Consider the following 23,146-nt stretch of genomic DNA (forward strand, 5'->3'; position numbering starts at 1 on the left):
TGCGGTTGTCATTGCACTCTTACTCTTTGTCGCTTCTGGTAAATTCTGTGGCGGCATCCCCAAAAGTCAAGGGGGAAAAAAAACCTAAACGTGGTTGTGGAGTGAATTATTTAGATGCTCGCCGAGTTGAATCTTGTCTAACATCAGGCGTCGTGATGCGTTTGAGGTTCCACTTGGCTCCGTCAACACCGTTTGCATCGTTTCTAAAGCAAAAAAATATGGAATAAGAACTAATAATAACTAATGAGGACGGCTGTGACTGGGGAAAAAGATTCATACACAGTAATTCCATTCTCTTTGTGACACCACTTTTTTTTTTTAAAATAAAACTGTGAGCAGGAACTCTACAACAAGCATGTAAGATAATCAAGAGAAAAAAAATTTGAGCATTGTCTCTTTCTCAACACATTTTTTTGAGGCCCATCCCCTTCCACCATTGTTGCTTTGTAGTGCCTCTTCCCATCATCGCGTGTCGATGACGTAGGAGTGCAACCATGCTTCATGCTTGACATGTTAATTGCTCGTGGATTCCAGACTCGGGTTTCCATGCAAATACTCACATACGGTGTCTCACAAAAGTGAGTACACTCTTCACATTTTTGTATCCATTTTATTCTACTTTATATCTTTTCCTAAAACAACATTGATGAAATGACACTCTGCCCCAATGTACGGAAAGTAGTCAGGGCGCAGCTTTTAGAACAAGGTAAATTGTTGTCCTCTCAAAATAGCTCATCACACAGCTACCGTTTTACTGTCTAACCTGCTGGCAACAAAAGTGAGTACACCCCAAATTGGGCCCAACTGAAATAAAAGAAACAGCCTTTTTTTTTAGTTTAGCCAACATGTTTGGGGGAAAATAGGCCCCGAACGACAGGTAAAGTTTAAAAAGGAGTAGTTCAAACCATCATTTTTTTAAAAATCACGGAGATTAAAGCCACTAGCGCTTTAGTATTTGGTCGCGCGTGTGTGTGTGTGTGTTTTGAGAGCAGTACCACTTAAATTAAAACATCTGAACCAACTAATCAATTTAACCCTTTCACGGACAGCGGTCACTGCAATGGACAGTTTATCATTTTATCGGGTTACAGTACACGGGGCGTGAAAGGGTTCAAATTGCGACGATGGCAAGGTGAGGCTGCTCCATCGTACTATACAAGCAAAGCATTTAATTAAATATAAACTAAATGGCACATAGCTGGAAGCACAATGGTTAATGATCAGCTTAAAATACATTTCCCGAAAAGCTTAACGCGTTCTTTTATTTCATTTTAGTTTATTTTTACTCTTCGAGCACTTAACTAATGGCAGCACGGTGGCCAAGCGGTCGGTACGTCTGCCTCGCAGAGGTCCAGCAAGTTCAGTTCTCCTGTGTGGATTTTTCATGTTCTTCCCGCACTTGTGTGGGTTTTCTCCAGGGGGGGTGGACTCTTTTTTATCAGCATATATGACAGTTATAATGTTCTGTTATGAATCACCTGTACAGTTTATTCACTCTGTATTATTTTCTATTTTTGTGTTGAAATCAAAACACCTTGGAAGCCGAGCAGCTTGAATGGACTGTGTTCCACATTGGAGGTTCCACGATATCCGAGTATAGTCAATGTACAGAAAAAAAAAAAATCCACACCGCACTTGATTGACAGCCAAAACCTTTTGGCAGTGGAAGTGAATCTCTCAGCACAAAGAAGTTCATTCCAAACAAATTTTAGCAAAATAATTTTATTTAAAATGGACACAGTGGTGTTGTTTTGTTGTGTGGGTGGGTGGGGGCTGGGGGATTGCTCAGGTTATTTGTATTTTCATATATAATATTCACGCTTTCTTTTTAGATATACAGTAGATGCTCACGTGCCTACTTTAACTAATCACACTTATGTTTTTGTATAAGATCAATATTTTCATTCTCCAAAAAATTTATTTATGGACAATACTTTTTTTTTTTACATTCATTTCTTCTACTACATAATTTGTAGATTCAACAGTTAGTTTAATGATGGCCTCAAATGGCAAATCTTGCATCTCTCCGTGTCAGGAATTTTTCACCGTCTTGGATAAACTAACATTTATTTGTGGAGGAAATTCTGGGACCAAAAAAAGGATAATATAGTATTACATGAATGCATTTTATTTATTCCGTGGACATATCAGCAATTTTGTAGAACAAAAAAAGTATCATATATTATTACATAAATGCATTACATTTATTCCTTGGACATATTAACAATTTGTACAACATATTTATTTTTGATTGAAGATGCAAGCTTGAAATATCATCCGATGGTAGTTTTTGGAGGGGGGGGGGGGGGGGGTCAGAATTAGGTTGTGCAAAGTGCTGATATTGTTTGTCCATATTATGGTTTTCTTTGCATCGACTGTAGAAGGGAGTAAGATAAGATATCCTTTATTTGTCCCACACTGGGGAAATTTACACCTCTATATTCAAAATTCCAATTCATGTGAAATGTTTGTTTGCTATTCTTGAATATTTATTTTCAGCATGGCCTTTTATTTGTGTGTGAAATTATATTTCCTCATCTGTAGCTCTGCCTCAGAAATCATTTTTATTGGCCAAGTATGTTTTGTGTAAAACACAAGGAATTTGTCTCCAGTAGTATGAACTACCCGATGATTGCAACTCCGATAAACAAAGATATATATATACATATTACCATAGAAAGACTTTTCATGATGTCAGGGTACCATTGGGCCATAGTACCACCCAATTGACGGCTATGCGACAATGTGCAGACCCATCGAGCAGAAATAAAGTGATCAGTGGTGCGATATTTACAATACGATGACGGTTGTGCAGTTGGTGCAGACAATCGTTGCACCATTTTTAAGTGAGCGGTAGCAGGAATTGTAGGACCACTTTAGTGGTGTAGGGAATACAGGTAATTGGAGGCCATACACGCTACTGAGCCACATCTACAGCCCCAATATGAATTGTTTTGAGGAGGTTCACCCAACTTGGATCTGCCTTGCAAGGTTAATGATTGGCGGTCTACTGACCATTCTTTCTTTAGCTGCTATGAATATTTTTTACCTGGAATACTTCAAGATCTGTGACGCGTTGCCTTTAGTTTCGTCATTGTGATCGTTTGAATGTAGATGCATGTATAAAAAAAAAAAAAAAAACATTGGACACCCGAAAAAAATATGCCACACAACTTTATTTCAATGAATTAAATAGATGCTGCATTCACACCAGGGCAAACCAAACAGAAAGATGCTTGAGGGAATTAAAAATGTAATAGCTTATAAATGTAACACTGTGTACTGTGAAACTGTACAAATAAACAAGTTAACATTTAAAGCTGAAAAGAGGACTCACATTGAACTCAAGTGGTAAAATGAAACACTAGAATAAAGACTGTCAAACAAAACACATTGTGGTTTCAAACGCAGTGTACTACAGGCAGAATGACCGTATCTTATTCATACGGCACGCGTTCAATCAAAAAAGAGCCTTTATGACAAGTATTCCACAACTAGTGCACCTTTTGGTACGTGACATGAAACGTGTAATAGTCCAGTAGAATAATTATTACACATCAAAACTTTTTCCCCGACCACATAATAAAATTATAATTCTCCACTACTGGACCGTGTGGGACAATGTAGCAATGTATTGAAACAGATATTGTGTTTTGAGTTTTTCAGTCAAATTGCAGGTTTACCTTCATTGGCTGTAAATGAGTTTGTTGTGAAGTTTGGGGAATTTTTGGAGTGTGTCTTGAGGGGACGTCACTGGCGGGATGATGGAGGTGGCTTAAAACATTTGGCAAAGGCTGTTTTGGATAACCAATGACAATCAGCACACACATGCAAAATAAATATTGATGGTGTTGTGAGTACAGCACTTGCATGTTAAAATTTAAAAAATGCAACTTTTAATTTTGTTCTTTTTTTATAGCTAAAAGTTGGAATATTTAAAGTCAATGTTCCCTCTAATTTTCTACGCCTCTGAGCATTCACACAAACTCCCTTGAGTATTCCTTGGACCAAACCAGTATCCTGTATAAAACCTGAGACCATAACAAGTGATGTAAGTATGATATAACACATTTCAAACCACCTGTAAAGGACGACGAGTTTATTTGACAAATTGTCCGCAATCGCGAACATTCCTGCTGACTTCCTGTAAGGCGGAAGTATTATTTTGAAAGAATGCAGAAGGGGATAACAGTTGGTGAGACAGAGATTTGTGACATGAATGAAATCAGCCCAGTTTTGTTACTTTTATTTTAGCACCTGCCATCCGGCGCATCCCGTCACTGGTGATTGTGAGGGAGTGTCTGTGTGTCAATGTACAGCCGTGGCCAAAAGTTTTGAGAATGAAACATAATAATTTTCACAGTCTACTGCCTATTTTATTATGATGGCAATTTCCATGTATCCTATTTGCCACACTGTAAGGCGCACCTAAAAGCATTCAATTTTCTCAAAAGCCGACAGCGCGCTTTATAATCCGATGCACCTTGTATGTGGATCAATGTTCAGATTTCTTGGAAGTAGTACGAGTTCTGTAAAGCGCTTTGTTCCAGCTGCAGCGGTTGTGAAAGCTCTATATAAGTACAGCTGTACAGGGGTACCTCTACTTTCACAATTAATTGATTCTGGAAGAAATTTCTTAACTAGAAAATTTTGTAAGTAGAGATGCGTTTTCCATATGAATGCCCTAATTCATTCCAAGTCCCCCCAAAATTCAGACATAAATGTTTTCTAAAGCATAAAACTGCATCAAAATATGTAACAAATACATGTTACGATTAGATTATTGCACAATAAATGAGAGTGGTGCATAAAGTAAAATACAAAGAATAGAGCAGTGGTTCTTAAGCTGGGTTCGATTGAACCCCAGGGGTTCGGTGAATCGGTCTCAGGGGTTCGACGGAGCCTCTGCCATGGAGGTTAAGACACACCCGACTCAAGACGTCAATTAGTTATGACATGCCCGCTTGGCCAATGCTGGTTGCAGATGATCACATCACATTGCTTGTGCAATCAGTGCTGCGGGAAATTTAGTTCGCTCAGTAGTCCTTGTGTGACTGTCGTGATAGTACGTCATACAATTAAAAAAAAAAAAAAAACACTATACTTAGGCCATGTAATTTTATTTACTTTTTTTTCTGTTTTTAATAAATGTGTGTGTTTTTTTAATGTCTTGAATTTGTAAAAACCACCATATTTTTATTTTCCATTAAAGAAGGTGAATGTGCATATGAACTGTTTGGGTTCGGTACCTCTAACAAGGTTAAGAACCACTGGAATAGAGTAAAGAATAAAGATGATGATCATTTAACTTCTAACTACGTCCTCATAATTTATTGCCCTCTTTAGTCCACGTTCTCTCTCAGAAGTGGTTTTTGCCTGGCGTTTTGTAAAGAACCGATCCAAGGACATTTGCTTTTGTTGGCTTTAAACAATCCTTCGAAAATGTCCAAGACAAACAGCATCGTGGGCGTGATTCACATTTACGTAAAACTATCGGAACGCCTCATGGCCCAAGGGGCGAATAACGAGGATGCTGCATAAACACATATCTATCCATCTACACGCATAGACACATATGGTAGAGGTCCCTTTTAGCCAATGGGATGCCAGGAAGACGCTCGGTAATAGCCAATGGTAGAGCAGCTCAAGTATGTTGCGTTCAGGAAACTCTTGAGCTGCGAGGAGGAGCCCATACTGTATTTGTACCTTTCATATCTTGAAATTTCGTTTGTAACAAGAGGCAATATTTTCCTGTTGAGGCATTTTGTAACTTGAAAATTTCATATGAAGAGACGTTCGTAAGTAGAGGTACCACTGTATTGTATTGTATTCCCTGTAGCGTGGCTCGATCTAGTGAATGCATCATACAACCGCAGCCACTATTGTAGCGTCTATGTTATGTGCCTTATAATGCAATGCAATTGGAGCACCACCAGTACAGAACTTCAGTCAGGAATGGCAGCAGGCAGGTATGAGTGCATTTACATGCACAGAGAGGGAAAGACTTGGAGGATGGCCTGGTGTCAGGAAGGAGAACAAAGAAGCCAATTCTCTCCAGAAAAAAAATAATAAAAACACTCGGGACAGACTGATAATCTGCAAGAGGTACAAGGATTGGACTGCTGAGGACTGTGGTAAAGTCATTTTGTCTGATAAATCCCCCTTTCCGATTGTATGGGGCATCGGGGGGGACGGGGACACAAAACCCTTGTTGGGAGAAGAAAAGGTGAGCGCTAGCATCTGTCCTGTGTCATGCCAACAGTAAAGCATCCTGAGACCATTCACGCATAGGATGCATCTGAGCCCAGGGACTGGGTTCACTCACAATTTTGCCTTAGAACACAGCCATGAATCCAGAATGGTCGCACAACATGCTCCAGGAGCGACTTCTCCCCGCCATCCAATAACCATTTGGTGAGGAACAATACTTTTTCCAACATGATGGAGCGCCTTGCCACAAGGCAAACGCGATAACTATGTGGCTCATAATACAAAACATCAACATTTTGAGTCCAAGGTCAAGAAACTCCCCAGACTTTAATCCCACAGAGAATTTGTGATCAATCCTCAAGAAACGGGTCAACAAACAGGAACTCTTAAATTCTGACAAACTGCTAGCATTGATTGTGCAAGAATGAGCTGCCATCAGGCAGGATGTGGCCCAGAAATTAATTGACAGACTGCTGGGGTGAATTGCAAAGGTCGTGAAAAAGAAGGGTCAGCACTGCAAATGCTAACTCTTTGCATAAACTTAATGTTACGGTCTATAAAATGCTTTGACACTCATTAAATGCTTGTAATTACATTTCAGTTTATCATCATAACATCTGACAGAAAGATCTGAAAACGCGACAGAAAACTTGACGCGACAAACTTTGGGAAAACCAGTGCTTGTGTCATTCTCAAAACTTTTGGCTCTGACTGTTTGCTTCAAACCACAGACAAACAACTGAGCTTGCACCCTCCGTTGCGCTACTCAAACTTTAAGCGAAGCAGGAATGGTGTGGTGTCCCGTTTGTAGATGAAATTGGGGTGAAAATGAGTGTTGATTTTGACAGCCTGTTTTAGTCTAGTCATTTTCGTTTTTAGTACTTTTACTTGTGTTTAATCTAGTCAAGTTTTAGGCAATTAAAAGTCAGATTATTTCCGTCTTATTCTTATTTTAGTCAGACTTGTCCATGGCTATTTTAGTCTAGTTTTAGTTGACGAATAACGGATAACATTGTAGTCTGGTTTTAGTCCTTGATGACCGGATGACATTTTAGCAGAGGTGGCAAATTCAGGTCCAAAGTTGGACTTCAGTCACGGGTGGTTTTACTCAACTGGCTGGTAAACAAGCTCACTCACCTGCGGGCACATCTATATTTTCTCATTGGCATTGAGGAAATGACCCCGTGACCCAGGGAGAACAGAAATAGAAATAACACTTGATATTTCTTGACATACATGACATTTTGTCACGTCTCGTTTGAGTTAACGAAAATGCAGAGACATTTTAGCATGGTTTTTATTTTGTAAACCTCATTCAGTCTCATTTGTATTTGCCAACAATATGGAATGATAGATTTCGTTATCGTCACGCCACCAGCATTTTCGTTGGGTCTTATCTCGTCTCTCTCTCTCGTAAGTCTTGTTGATGAAGATTTAATTTTTGTTGACGGAGAGACAGGGGAGAAATGAGTGTGAAAAAGTAACGTGCGTGCGTGGTGCGCCAGCGCCAAGGTGAGAGCAGTGTGCAAATGCTCATGCACGCATCTTAGAGGGAACATTGTTTATGAGTATCGGACTCACAGTAGTCATAAATAATAACTAGAACATGAAACTAAATTAAAAACACTGTAGTTCCAACCTATAACCTGTTGCATTACGAGCCTAAACCTTAAATAATGATTGAATTAAGACATCCTTTTCGTGACAACTGGCCTTTGTGAGGTGTCTTATGGCTGTATGAATGCAAAAGTTGTTTTACGGCGGTACGATTGCAAAACACTACGGAGGCCTGTGAACAACCTAACCGGATTGCCGTGACGATGGACCAAATGGTGCGTACATTATCTGGCATCATTGAGCTGTCGAGCCACCGTCAGGATCTCCTTGGCTCCTTTGCTTAAGAGCAAGTTGGCCAGATCCACCCCCAGGCGCTCGGCATTGTCCTGTGAACCGCCGCAGATCTTGATGACCGTCACCCCCACACGCTGTACCTGCTCGTCCACTTCGTCCTGCCCCTGGAACAGCCGCTTCGTTACAAAGCGCTCAAAATGGTCGCCGTGGTAGCTGGTCAAAGTTTCAACTCTGATGAATTCATTTGTGGTGTCTTCGTGGCTGCCACGTAGGACAATTGAGTGCACTCGAAGAACGGGTATGTCCTACTAATTGTGGTTTTCCACTACGGCCCTGGACTACTGTGCACCAGGAGAACAACTAAGATGCACGAGTCCTATTGGTGTGTTACTGTACATGCTAGTGAGGCAAACGTTGCCAACTGTGTGCCACTCGTACGACTGGTCACATGATAATATTCTGCTTCAGTAAACCCCACTATATCGCAGGTTCTGTAATAACTCACCATTGCTGTTGTTTTTGGGTGTAATTCCACTTTCCGCCACTGTCGTCATGATGCCTTCAGAATGCAGCTGATTTATGATTATTTCTTGTTATTTATTTATTTTTAATCTTGGGCATAATTATTGATGTATATATTGTAAGACAATAAGTTTGTAGAATATTATTATTATTACTATTTTAGTCAAATACAATATTGGGTACAATTCTATGTTCCGTTCAAGTGTATTCCAAAAATTTTTTTTTCCCCAATTACAAATTGTTCACCAATTATTGTTGTTTATTTGGTATTGTTTAGTGATTAAAAAAAGGACAGAATAATAATCAAGCAATATCGCACGAGAGGGACTGATGTCACTAACTTTGTTGAGACTGATTGTTAAGTAAAAGCAGGTGTTTGCAAATGTCTTCTTTTCATGAAACACAAAAACATTCAGTCCGTTTTTGTTTAAGTTTGACCACGGTGCCAAGCGATTACTTGGTTATCAAAACGGTAGTCGATTCATTTGATACTCGGTTGGTTGTCGATGAAGTGTGACACCTCCAATGCAACACACTGTTTGTATATTTATCCTATCAAATTTCCCTTGGTCTCTCTCTAATCATGTTAAATATCGTTCAATGTTTTTGGAGTATTTTCAAGTGTTTCAACTCGAAAGAAAAAAAACTGAAATGCTGTAAAAATATATTTAAGGAATATTTCAAAAGTGTATTTCTATATTGCAGATTTCACTTATTGCAGGGGTGCACGATGGGTTTACTTTAGTTCACATCAAGCCCTTAACTATTACTACAAGTAGTGAGGGGGATGTCAACTCATGCAGTTTTGCCTGACGAGTACCATGCGGTTGTTCTACGAATGAAATGTCCCACGCATGAGGATTAAGCGCCACATTTATAATAATAATAAGTGAAATAAATTGTAAAATGGCTTTCCAGACTACTACTAAAACACATTGATTGGTCAGACACGGATTTCAAAATGTAAAGGGGAGGAATATCTTGTAGGTATAATGATTGTGGGGTCCACGTTACCTTATGGGTAGTAGCAATGCTCGTCTGCATGGTGTCCTTCAGAAAGTCCGAACCGTCCAGGCTGTACACGGCCCCTGTCAAGTAGAGCTGTGGGCACATGAGACCAAAAGCTTAACATCCTCTATTTACTGAATGGGGAACTGCTTTTCATAACCAAATAAAGGCTACTTGCATTCCATTGCTATGCGGATGACTGTCATCTATGTCCCACTGAGCAAAAAAGATGCTCTTTCAAGATCTGGATGGTACTATCCCCCCCCCCCCCAATGAAAAGAAGACAGAAGTAATGGCGTTTGGTCCCAGTGGCCCTTGTACATCCCATTCTGTAGACTTGGGGCCCCTGGCTCCTAATCTTAAAACAATAGTCTCAAACTTGGGTCTTAAACTGGACAGTGATTTTAAATTGGATCGGCAAATTGTTAAATCCAGCTTCTTTTATTTTAGGCAGCTGACTAAAGTAAAGCCTCTCCTTTCTCATGAGCACTTTGAAACAGTAATTCATGCCTTCGTTACATCCCAGCTGGATTGCTGTACTTGACGTTACTTTGGAGTCAGCCAATCCTCCATTAAGCATCTCCAGTTGGTCCAGAATGCCGCTGCTCGCCTCTCGACTGGTACTCGTAAGAGGGAGCACATAACTCCCATTTTGGCATCCCTTCACTGGCTCCCTATACATTTTAGAGTTCTTTCCAAGATCCTATTATTTGTTTTTCAAATCTTTAAAGGGCCTTGCTCCACCTTACCTCTCTGAGCTTCTTCACCCCTACGTACTTGTTGCCTCAGGTCTGCGGGCCAGACATTATTCAAAAACTAAGTGGAGGCTCAGAGGGGAAACTCTCTCTGGAATTACCTCCCGCTGAACGTTAGGCAAAACTCGTCTCAAAACTTATTTTTATTCTTTGGCTTTTGACTAAGCATGAGACTTGATTTTTAGTTTTACTTTTTTTTTTTTTTTGCTTTCTACTATCTTTGTTATTAATCTATTGTGCCGATGTTGTATATATGATTTTTGCTCCATGTACAACACTTTGTATACAGCGGTAGTTGTTTGAAAGTGCTCTATAAACACAGTTGAATTGAGTCAATTACTGCCCTAACAGAGACAGTCGGTGGCAGTTTCTTATGTGTGAAAAATGGTCACCAAAAAAACAAAAAACAAAACCTGCACCATGAACTAAAATAGAAATTAAATTGCATTGGTATATAACATGTAGATTGGATAACTTTCGGTGATTAACAACAAATGCATAGTGGTTATTGTAAACTGATTTCTATTCATGAGATAACCTTTTTTGGGAAGCTTTCACATTTTCATTCAATATAAACAACAAAAGTAAACTCGAAGAAAAGTTCACTTATTTTATTGCAGTACTTCAATTCAAAAAGTAAAGCTCATATTACACAAATTAAATACACAAAAATATTCTTTTGCACCGAGACTCATTCATATCAAATTTATTGTTTCTTTGGTTATATATAAATTTCCTGAGATGCTGAATTTTTGGTTTTCATGAACTGTAAGCAACAATCATCCAAATTTAAAAAAGGAAAATCACTGTGTCTATTATAAATCATATAGTATCACAAATAAATTGAACTGTGATATACATAGTTTTAAAAAAAAGAGTTTCCCATGATATTCCAATTTATTTAGATGCAATTGGATAGAGTAAAACCCAAAATGATTCATACCTAGCAAGTTAAATGTTGTTTTGGCGGCTTCAAAAAGGTGCTGTGTGTTCATGATTTTTTTTTTTTAAATAATACAGTGTCGTAAAATATTACCCAATTTGTCATGACTTTGCATGTCCACAAAACTGTCTGAAATCCAGACTAGGTGTTTTTTTTGTTGTTGTCTGACATGTCGGACCATTGGACTCGCAAAATTTATTTCTCAACTCGACCGAGTCCAACTATGTTTTTATTCCTGAAAACGAATGTCCAAATGAAAATTCTCTAAGTTTGTGGTATTTAAAATAATATTTTTCTGTCCGAAGGTTTACTCTTGATCTCATCTGAACTTGGAATTTATGGACTCGATACTTGCATAGCCACTGTTCGACAGGATTAAAATGTTCTCGCCAATGTGATGTCAGATTTCATGTGGTTTTTAAAGTTCGACGATTGGCTGTTGCCGGCCCGTCCAGAGTGTATCGCGCCTCTCTCTAAATGGCAGCTGCGATTGGCTCCAGTGCATACGCAACGTCAATTAGGAAAAGCAGAACAGAATACAAAGCACAACAAATCACAACGTACCTGCGAGTCTATCACCTCTGTGTGCACAGCCACAGGAACACTGCAGCCCCCTTCCTACAAATGACACTTAGATGAGGAGCGTATTGGACAAGGATGTCAATATCCAGCGGAGTGCCTCAAAATTGGCACAATTTGGATAAAAATATCCCTCAAAAGGCCAAACAAAAGCTCAAAGGTGATGTGAGATTTCATCTGAAGGAGTACCGGTAACTCAGCAACGGTATATCCTGTAGCTAACGGTACTTATTTTTGTTTTCTTTTGGTTTCTTTGTGAATTCATGTCCAGCAGAACAGGACCGAGCAAAATGTGTAATCATTTGAGTTCAATGTTATTTTAGATTAACATTAACACGGAAAAATAAGAAGAGATGCCCCACTCATTCATTTGGGATGCGTTAAATGTTGAATGGGGTTGAATTGACACAAAAGCCAGCACGAGTCAACAGCAAATTTCGATCAGAGATGGCCTTTTGTGTCACAAAACGTGTTTTTGAAGCTCATTCAAAATCTTTCTTCCGAGCACATCATGTTTTTAAGATATATTTTTTTGGTTTTGTTTTTCAGTTTGACCCACAAAATCTTGTATAATACGCTTTTTACTGAGGGTTTTAATTTATTGCTATGACAAAAACTTTTATCCACCTGTTGCTCATCCTAATCCTTAATTCATAAATATTGCTCAATATATTCCTTTGAAATATATCATTTTTATTATATTGGGCTTTCACAACAGCTGCAGCCCGAACACATAGCTTTTCAGAGCATGTAACATAAAGTGACAATAATACAACAGAACACTATTATTATTATGTGCTATGACTACGCTTACTTTGCTCTGATTATATTTCATTTTACTACAGAGGGATTCACTTCTTTTTGAAACTGCAATTAGGAAAGTTAAAACGTTGCTCAAACCATTGCCGGTTGAGCATTCGTTGATGTTTTTTTGGAATCGATCCGTTATTGGTTGACAAATTGCCCTATTCGTTGTTTTTATGCTCGAGCCAAAACTGTCACGGTAGTGCTTTGACGCCATCTGGTGGAATCTTGGCACCAAGGAAACAACGTGAAGTCAGTTGAGGCTCTTCGTTTCAACCACTGGTTCTCAATCTGTTTACACTAACACTGCCATGACCAACGTTAAAATACAGGAGCATAGTCCTCCCAAGTCGTCTTTCGTTCTCTTCTTCGGCATTGACAAATAGGAAGAGCGTTCCCTCCTACTTATGACGTAAGACTGGACATGGCGCACACCATCACAATGTTGTGTACAGTCCTGTATTTAAAAAGTGCCCTGAACAAAAGGGGAACTATTGGAAAGTATACGTAGCATTTCAACTCATGTTATTATGAACTGCAAAGCTAGTAGCTGATAAACAAATGTGGAGCTCTTCATAAAACACATTCGTTACCTCAAGTTATTTTTGGTGAATAAACAGTCCATACTGCCCTCTCCATCCAGAATTAGTTATTTTTTTTGGTTTGTTTTTTTGGAGTGTGGGTCGGTCTGAACGCAAGAAGCAACGCACATGCACATGTCGTGTAGTTTGACAAGGCCATCAAAAACTAGAAAGAGTTTTACAGTCAACCTAAGCATGTCCGCAGCTCAGCACCTGCGTACTCGCAGATTTTCATATTTCATGCGTGTATTCATGTGCTGTAACGGGTCGCTCGAGGGAGTTTGGTTGCTAGAAAAGTATATCTCCAGTCAAAAAAAGGTTGGGCACCCCTGATTTTGAGTTTACAGTTCACCTGCCATTCCCGTGAATACCCGGAGAAAACCGACACAGGCACGCTGAGAATCTGCAAACTCCACACAGGAAGGCCAAGACCAGAATCGAAACCATGATCTCTGGAGTGTAAGGCCCACCCACGTGCTAACCAGTCGACCAACACGCCTAGATATATATTGAATATTATTGTAAACCACCGTTACGCTAAGCACATTTTAAACACATCACCGCCCTAAAATATTGTAGTAAAACTCAATCTAAATAATAATGCATTGAAATGATTTGCACCTCAATGTTTGGGTCAAATTGTACCTCAATGAAAGGTTAAGAACAAACAGCTCTTAAAAATTAAATTCAAAAAGTTAAGCCCAACTTAACTGTACATAGGCAGTGTACATGGGAGTCCAAGTACCACACTTTGAGACTCAGAGCTTGGTCTGTGCACATTATTTTCTGTGGAATTTCTTTTTTTTTTTTTTTTTTTTTTTTTTTTTTACTACATAAGAACAACTTGAAAGTCAACCAGCGCCACAGAACAAAGGTTCTACTGTACATTGGAAATGGTGTGTGTGTGGTTGTAGCGTGCCTACCAGATGCCTGAGAAATGCTCTCTCGGCTATGCAGCGCAGCACAGTGTCAGTGTCGTTTAGTACAGACAGCATCTCCAGGATGTCTCTGTCTTTGGCTCGAACCTCCACGGCCAGAGCGCCCTAAGGCAAAAAAAAAAAAAAAAAAGACGCTGCAATCACAACCAGTGCTTTTCCACCAAATCCACGTTTCAAGCAAGATTGTCCCCACCTGTCCGACAGCATACATGCAATCCTCGGGCTCCAAGATCTAGCAGAGGACAGACGATATGTTCGATGACGGCTTACTAGACCAGTGTTTCCAAACTTGATTGCGCCAAGGCATTTTTCACATTAGAAAAAAAATCTCGCAGACAACTACTGTACCAAGTGGAAGAGCATGTTTTGCCTGTCACTAGATGTCACTGACATAGACAGTTGTACAAAGATGACATTATTTGTAGTCAGTAAATAATTTTCAAACCAATGATGTGAACCTGGATCATTTTACACAACACACTAATGTCGTAGTACTTGTACTGTGTTAGAGGTGGCGAGATGTGATTAAAAAAAAAATTAGTAAATATATATATAAAATAATAATAGTAAATAAATTGGAACCTGGCTGATTCGGTTTTCCCAACCCATCCTCTTTAGACCAGCCGCAGCAAGGATGATAGCAGCAAAATCCTCCTTTTCGTCCAGTTTCTTCAACCTTGTGTTCAAGTTTCCACGCTGGAGAGGAACGCTTAGGAAAGACAGCGCCAAGACAAAACAATCCCTTCCTGGCCACTACTTCAGGTACACTCGATACACTTCTAATAATGCTCTGTTTTGATCGACGTCGTCAGGTAAATCCGAATCGATCGACATGGTAATTAGTGTGGTTCTACTTAATGTGAATGGTACGTGTACACAATTGAAAAGCCCAATATTGCCATTAAACAGGATACGATATCTTTAAACACCAAGTGGGGAAATCTCCTCTTCAACTGAGCAGCACGACGCAGTGAACTGGTTCCAATCACGCTGCAAAAAACGCACAGCATGAAGTTGTTGGGGGGGGGGGGGGGGTTTCTCCATGTGACCACACCGCATGGAGCGGAGATTTAGCGGGTAGGGTGTACCTTTTTTCTGGAAGAGTCTCCAATGTTTTCCCTACATGTTTTGGATGCAGGACGACAGCATCGTGGGGGTTCTCTCTCCTGAAAGAAACCAAAAGAAAACAACACTTAAGTATAGTCGAATCTCCAAACTTGAATTCAGTGTAGGTACCGGTAGTTAAAAAAAAAAAAAAAACTGTGGCTATTGCTTTGGGCAATATTGCAATTGTGATGTAATTATTTTTTTTCCAGGTTTCTCTTCCAATGGATTTTTTTAACAAACAAAGTCAACAACATAAAATGTATTACCATATAGAGATTTCAAATTTAATATGGATGTTTTGGTCCGATAGGTTAGGCTTACGCTAAAAAAAACAAAAAAAAGGCAAAGGAACCATGAATTAATATGAATGACAGTTTATCATTGATCTCCTTTAATTAGAGTCGTTAACTTACTTAACACTTTCAGTCTTTTAAGTGTTCACAATGACAACAACTGTGGCATTAACATCCGATTAGAACAGTAATGCAAAGAAATCTTTGGCTTTCCCACTTCAACATTTCATGTTTCACAAAACAAAATGTAAACTGCAATTCTTCAGCACTGAACCTATCTAAGACACTCTTATTTAGATAAATGTGTGTGTGTGTATGTATAAATAAAAATTTAGAATGATTTCCCCCCACTGTACTCTACTATATTGCGATTTCGATTTGAATACCGATCACTGTATTTTTCTGCACTCTAAGGCGCACCTCAAAGCATTCAATTTTCTTAATTGAATGCTTCCGCACCTAATAACCTTGTAAATGGATCAATATTCAGATTTCTTGGACGTAGTATTTGAAATGTTCTGTAAAGCGCTTTGTTACTGCTACAGCAGTTGTGAAAGCTCAATATAAATAAAGCTGTATTGTATTCCTTTTGGCATAGCTCCATCTAGTGGATGCATAAAGGAACCGCAGCCACTATTGTAGCTTCTATTCTATGCCCCTTATAATGCGGTGCGCCCCATATATGTAAAGAGTTTGAAAATAGGCCATTCATTGAATGTACGCCTTATACTCCGAAGCGTCTTATCGTGTGGAAAATGCGGTACTTGTTCAGCACTACGAATGCTACAACATAGTACAGATACACACGGTTTTTGTTTGTTTGTTTGTTTTTTTTTAGAGCAGATTTCTTTTTAGAGCAGCACGGTCAGTGACATAGTGGTTAGCATGTCAGGCACACAGTGGTGAAATTAGGAGTTTAAATCTTGTGTCCCACCGTGTGACGTTTAAATGTTCTCCCCGTGCTTGCATGGGTTGGTACAGGTATTTCCGACTTTCTACCAGCTCCCACATTCCAAAAAAAAGGCATGCAAGGTTACTTGAAGACGCTAAAGGAATCACACACTGCGGGAGGTGTTACTCACTTGAGCACAGCTGCGATGGTGAATCCTGGAGGCAGCGTGGTGGGAAGGTCCTTCAGTGAATGGACGACCACATCGACACTGCGGCACACAGAGGGATGCAGTCATGTTAGACAAGCTCCATCTCCTTGTGGAAGAATACAACCATTCACAAGTGTCAGCATGCTTTGAAGACTTCTGCTTCAACTCAAGATGTGGGTGAAATGAAAGGTTTTGCTTCAGCGGTTCTCGTTCATCCACGTACTGCTTGGAAATTTCATTCAGAGAGTAACTATTGAACAAGCTCCAGCTGCAATAAACCTGCATCCTTCCGCTATGTGCAGGCCATCGGTTGCCCAGTAAAAGTGGCGCCAGGGTTGAGTTGGCCAACACTACTCACATATTCTTCTCTAGAGCAGTCTCCAACTCTTTAGTGAACAAACTCTTCTCTCCAATCTGTATTAAACAAACAAACAAACAAACAAACAAAAAAGGCTTTTGATTTGCCATGATTTTAAGTCACATGCGAGGGGTTTTTGGTTTACAATGAAGTTCTTTTCTTTTGTACAGTAGCAACATAACCCAAATTGATGTTGAAAGTCAGCATGGGCTGTAGTTTATCACTACCATACGATACCTTTAGTTTAAGTCATAATACAGTAAATATACAGTATGTGTAGACAAAACACTTCTGGGCCATAACTATAAAGTAATCAAATGAAAAAACTGTCAAAAAATAAAAAGCACAAACTAAATGTGCCTTCTTGTGCCACGTGACGACATCTTTTTATGACTCAGTACAAACTAGTTTGTGATGCGTCGTTGGTAAACCAAGGACCCCCGATACATGACAACCTTTTAAATTGAACTTCACAAAAATTCAGGATTCGGTCAGTGCCTTCTGATGTGATGACATATTCTTTTGCTGCAATTTCTGGCAACCGACTCCAGTCACAAAATCCTCAGAGATTTGAAATGCTGTCATGGGTGACTTGACGGGAGAAGTCAGCGTATCTTGAGATTTCAGCCCGGTGAGCAATTAAAGAATTAGAAGCAGAAAAAGAACAAGCGTTTCATTTTAACACAAACAGCGTCACACCCCAAGCACAAACTGTAATCTCCCTCTGCACATCTGCCAACATTTATTGACAAGTTATCAAACAGTTAGCCACGATGCACTCTATGAAAACTAACTTCTTGACACACTTGATGACAACTACGACAGTTAAGAATGCAAAGAAAGTCAAGTCGGGTCATCAATGCTTGATCCATCCATCCATTTTTTTACCGCCAATACTTGATGTTATTCTATTTTCATTTATGAACAGCTTCACACATGAAACATGAAACAGGGAGTCAAACACTGCACCTGCTATACGCTAAATACCAATGTACGGGGAACACTTTGATATTTTAATTAAGAAAAAAGTATTATATTTAGGGGCAGGCAGCCTGGTGGTCGACTCGTTAGCACGTCGGCCTCATAGTGCAGAGATGCTGCGTTCTATGTGTGTGGCTCCAGCCTTCCTGTGTGGAATTTGCATGTTCTCCCCGTGCCTGCGTGGGTTTTCTCCGGGTACTCCTGTTTCCTCCCACATCCCAAAAACATGCGTGGCAGGTTAATGGAACACTCTAAATTGTCCCAAGGGGTGAGTGTGAGTGCGGATGGTTTTTCGTCTGTGTGTGCCCTGTGAAGGGCTGGCAACCAGTTCAGGGTGTCCCGCGCCTACTGCCCGCCTAAACTTCTTAACCACTTATCGGACTGTTTGTATCCTGGACTGTTCACATATCCCTTGCCTTACAGGCAGCATCTGACAAGCAAGCGAGCTTCAAGAGTTCACACCTTCTCATTTTGCCATTTGGAAACAGATCTCATTGAGGACGTTTTCATGTGCACGCTGATGGCAAGCCTTACCTTCGATAAAGCCGTGTCAAGAATTTTGTCCCCAATTGTTGACATGGCCACTGAAAGAGAGAAGAGAGTACAAGTCGGTAAATAACTTGTGAATGCGAATCCTTGACTGCTAATTCATCTGGCCAACCAAACCATTTTCTAGACAGTACCGTTGTCCTCATTAGACTCGCAGCTGAGCTACAGTCGACAGCTAACATTGGATGAGAGGTGGGTTACACCCTGGACTGGTCGCCGGACCATGAGAGTCGTGTCTTTCCTGTTACTCTGTCCGCGTCCACTGTGACGATTTGCCATCATTTTTCATATCTCTTTGCTGTCATTATTACCATATTCACCATCGCATCATTTTGACACATCTGCTACTCGTATTTTGCTGTCATACTCGAGTAACGTCGGTAACCAGTAACAAATTAGTGATAAGTTCATGAAATGACTGTCACTTGTATGTGGGTTTGCTCTTGTGCAGCTTTGCCTTGGCTCTTTCTGGTGGCATCTTGGTGCTAAGAAAACAAATTGGAGTTGAGGGGCTTCATTCGGACAAAAGTGGTTCCATCTTGTGACAGCCACAGGACATTATAACCCCTTTTTTAGAGACGTCAATTACTTTTGCAATTTGTGGCAAGTCTCGGTCCTTATCCCCTCCGACACAAACAACCACACTGTCTGCACATAAGTCCGGTGCTTCTATCTAACATTAAATAGTAAACCAAAAAAAACCCAACAACAACAATAAAAAATACTAATATTCATGAGGGACAATAAAGGTTTGAAGTGATGATTCTTACCAATTTCCAAAAGGATGTCAGGGTGAAGCTCTTTAAGTTTTTCTGCAACACTGTCCGTCTGAATGCGAGCCAACTATAAGAACACGATGCTTTGTATGAGTTTTTAATGCACCATACGTTTTAGACTTGTATGAAACGGAAACAGTGCACGGTGCTGGCTGTCATACAATCACTACCTAGAATGGAAATATTCAAATTAAACATTACATTACACATCTCCAACATCTAATGCCCCAAAATCTGATGGGTGAACTTACTGTGAAATAGTAAAGACTCCCCAAATTCAGTGTGATATGGCCAAACCTATTAAGCACATAATAACTACATGTACTGCAACACACACTTATTTTACTACCATAATCAATGAATCTGTTAATTATCTTCATGATTATTTTGACAGTGCAGAAAATGAACAATGATAAAGTAAAATTATGATACAGTTACTGGTTTGGTTCAGAACATGTCATAAAATAGGCAAAAATGTTAATCACTATTTTGCTAAGTATTTTGTAAAAGCAGATGCTTGGAAATGTCTGATTATGGGAATGTTCGGAAAACAATCTGCCGCATGTGCCCTACTAGTGGTAGTAAACTAGATATAAAGTATACCAAATGCATGCTCAAATGGCTCAATTCATTCAGGATCCTTGATAAGGATGCTCCTAGTGCAGGAAACATTTACTTGTCAGGTGTAGAAATGTGACTGGTGAAGCACAGCATTTTACAAGTAAGGTGTAATTGCGTATAAGTAGGACAAGGTGGCACAAGTCTTGGAAAAACATTATTGGTGAGACACAGTCGTTCTACTAGTGTGATCTAGTCATTTTACTAGTATGTTAATTGTCTTACAAGTAAGGACAAAGTGGGTACTAGTACATGGACCTTGAGATTGATATCAAAAAAGCATTCAAACTGTGTTCCATGGTTAAATATATATAACTCAATCCATGCAATACTGTACCTGACTCTTGCGCGTTCCGATCCGGATGAGACGGCTGACTCTTCCATCCCCATTCTACAACATTAAGAAAGAACGTTTAAAAATCCACACACCTTCGCAGATGTGGCATCGATACACCTCATCTATAAACCACAATCTGACTTAACCGTGATGTACTTGAATTGTCCTTCCTCCATAATTCTGCTTGTGAACTGGAGAATCTATTGTGCCTGCCTGCTGTCTCGTAGAAAGGACCTGTGCTAAAAGCCTCAAGATGGTGAACAGTAGTCTTGTTAAGAAGACAAGCCCTCATTCACAGAACCTCCGCCCTGATGCATCCCTGTTGCCGAGAGATAAGGGCCGGTCCATTGAGTCCGTTAGACGAAGCAGGGAGGGGCAGCTCAGTGTATAAGGTGTGGTCCAAAGCGTTTTAATACATATAGTATCAGTTACTGTATTTCTGAATGTTTACCAATAAGACAAGAAAGGTTCGTACAAACGAGAACATGAAAAAAGCTGTTTGATCAATTATTACTTTGTAAAAAAAAATAAAGTGTCCTCCGCACAAACATTAGCTGTCCATCATTTAACTTTACAGAAAACTAAACTTGAATAAGACAAAGTTGATTAGTTTTGAGTACATCTCGATCGCTTCCTAGTTAATAAAACGATTCATCATGCACAAATTAAATGCAGGTGTCCATTGTATTACGTACGTAAATACATTATAGTTGTTCATTATTGTTTTACTGTTACTGTTATTCAAGCCAATTACGCGATATATTCACAAATTCCAAAAACTTCGTAATCTGCTGTCAACTTTTTTCATACCACCCCTCTCGATCTCAAGGTCCAATGTTGAGCTCGTAATCGATGACAGACATCAACATTGGCCAATTGGAACGCCGCCTGTCGAGTTTACACGGAAATACTACCTGCTCAACCCATTCGACAATGGCTATGCTTCACGCGTGGCTCAATATTCAAAATTCAAGATTTATTTATCATTTACTCAGTAAAAATAAAGAGGTAACACACAGCCAATTGAATTCTTGCTTTGCTAGTTTCCCTCTACTTAAAAAGAAGGTGTTAGCGCGTGGTGATTTATATAAAACTTACCGTATAGTTCGCCTCTTCCGTCATGGCATGGGCCTGATTATCTGTGTTTATTTTCCAAAAATTGCGGCGCGTTTAGCTGTACGCAGAGTCAATTATGACAGGAAATCCTTCAAAAGTCCGGCGCTCATTTTGCATGGCTCCTCTTGACCGAGGAATGTGACGTCTTTAGTGATGTGTCGTTCGCGAACGAACCGGCTCTTAGAGCCGGCTCTTTGAAGTGAACGACGGGAGCCGGCTCCTAATAGGAGCCGACTTTTTTTTTATCCTGTTTTTTCCCCTCCTTTGGCTAAAGCCGCACGTGATTGGGAAAGATCCGTGGTAGAAGACGGAGGGGAGGGTTACACACACACACACACACACACACACGCTGCAGTGAAGAGAAGGGGGAGGAGTTAGACACAACAGCAGCACACTGTGAGCAGCACACGAACAGGAGAGACAGGGATACGAGAGAGAGCTCGATAGCGCTACAGAGAAAAAACAACACGGTGGAAAGGCGAAAAAATGGATAGGAAATGCAGTGAAATTTGGACTAATTTCAACTTAATTGATAGTTCAAAGGCAGCGTGTAGACTGTGCAAGGTTAAAATATCCAATATCAAATTTTAATTCATAATTTGTTGTGTGGTAATCAAAACTTACTTATGTTGTTTTACTGTAAATAGTTAAAAGCTTCTAAATATACAACAATCAGAGATTGGAACTTTTTGTTGACCCTGTTTTGAGATGGGTCTTTGTTCTTCTACTTTGTAATTTATTTTTTGTAGCACTCCCATGTTGTACTCCATGTTGAGTATGTTCAGAAGAATATAAATCAAGCCATATAAATAATAAATATTTGATACACTGTATATTTCTTTACATTATTAATTCATCTTACACATAATTTTGCATTATTTTGGTAGTAAATTAATTTAAGCAACAAAAAAACAGAGGAGCCATTTGGGAGCCGAAAGAGCCGGCTCTTTTTAGTGAGCCGAGCCAAAAGAACCGGCTCTCTAAAAAGAGCCGGAATTCCCAGCACTAACGTCGTTGAAGCGTCTCGAGGTCATTTCCGTGTTTCATGTTTCACTCACGGACGTATATATGAATGGACTATCAATGCCTCTTACCCGCCATCTTACGTTGCCAATTCATAAGCGTGCCTAACTTGAAGCCATTGGTTTCGCTGCCTCTCCTATTTTATGTCTCTACGGCGAAAATGAAAAAAAGGTATAGCATACGGTTTAAAGCAATAAGTACATTATCTCTGCGTTCTGCAAAATGTGTCTGCATCATGTTGACAAAACCATCAACAATTGAATGAAAAGCAAACCCTACTTTTGTTATTGTTGCTGTTATTATAATCAGTGGGTTTGATTTATTATTAACAAGAACAACGCAAATGTAATTTATGTGATGGATAATATATATGGGCAATGCAAATCTGCTGGTGTTAATTCAGCACCATAGGGTATTAATGTTAACGACCGGCAGAGTCTCTATATTAATCCACAGTAACAAGTGTTAAAATAACATTTTATAATGTGTTAAAAATTCAGCACCCAACAGTGTGTTAAACCAACAAAATGTAGTCTTGTCAGTGCAGGAATAATGACACTATTGAGTGTATAGAATTTAAGAAATTCATATGTCCACCCAAACTCCATACAGTGTGTGTAAATAAGACAAATTAAAAAATGTTTATTCAAAACATTTCTCTTTATTAAATCCATTTCAGCAGTTCATTAAAAACACC

At 39.5% G+C, this 23,146-nt stretch overlaps 1 protein-coding gene across 3 annotated transcripts; it reads right to left on the bottom strand.

The window, feature by feature from the left end:
* Nucleotides 1-70: 70 nt before the first annotated feature.
* Nucleotides 71-21,617, bottom strand: LOC147197712 (porphobilinogen deaminase-like). Of its 3 annotated transcripts, XM_086125244.1 has the most exons (15): nucleotides 20,457-20,547; nucleotides 20,311-20,364; nucleotides 19,350-19,422; nucleotides 18,565-18,614; nucleotides 17,050-17,105; nucleotides 16,674-16,751; nucleotides 15,280-15,357; nucleotides 15,106-15,181; nucleotides 14,774-14,887; nucleotides 14,385-14,423; nucleotides 14,177-14,296; nucleotides 11,854-11,907; nucleotides 9,598-9,684; nucleotides 8,051-8,225; nucleotides 3,157-3,794 (listed from the first exon to the last, which is right to left on the bottom strand). In XM_086125244.1, the coding sequence occupies exons 1-14, from the start codon at nucleotides 20,484-20,486 to the stop codon at nucleotides 8,052-8,054; spliced, it is 1,083 nt and encodes a 360-aa protein (XP_085981370.1). In that variant the 5' UTR covers nucleotides 20,487-20,547; the 3' UTR covers nucleotides 3,157-3,794; nucleotide 8,051. The 3 variants fall into 3 exon arrangements, with proteins under 3 accessions (XP_085981372.1, XP_085981370.1, XP_085981371.1); XM_086125246.1 differs by lacking the exons at nucleotides 3,157-3,794; nucleotides 8,051-8,225 and adding an exon at nucleotides 71-203; XM_086125245.1 differs by lacking the exon at nucleotides 20,457-20,547 and adding an exon at nucleotides 21,409-21,617 and having other exon boundaries at nucleotides 3,157-8,225.
* Between the last annotated feature and the right edge of the window lie 1,529 nt (nucleotides 21,618-23,146).

The sequence above is a fragment of the Hippocampus guttulatus genome, chromosome 12 (genome assembly GCF_054856545.1).
Source record: "Hippocampus guttulatus isolate MCC_2025c chromosome 12, RoL_Hgut_1.0, whole genome shotgun sequence".
Taxonomy (NCBI): domain Eukaryota; kingdom Metazoa; phylum Chordata; class Actinopteri; order Syngnathiformes; family Syngnathidae; genus Hippocampus; species Hippocampus guttulatus.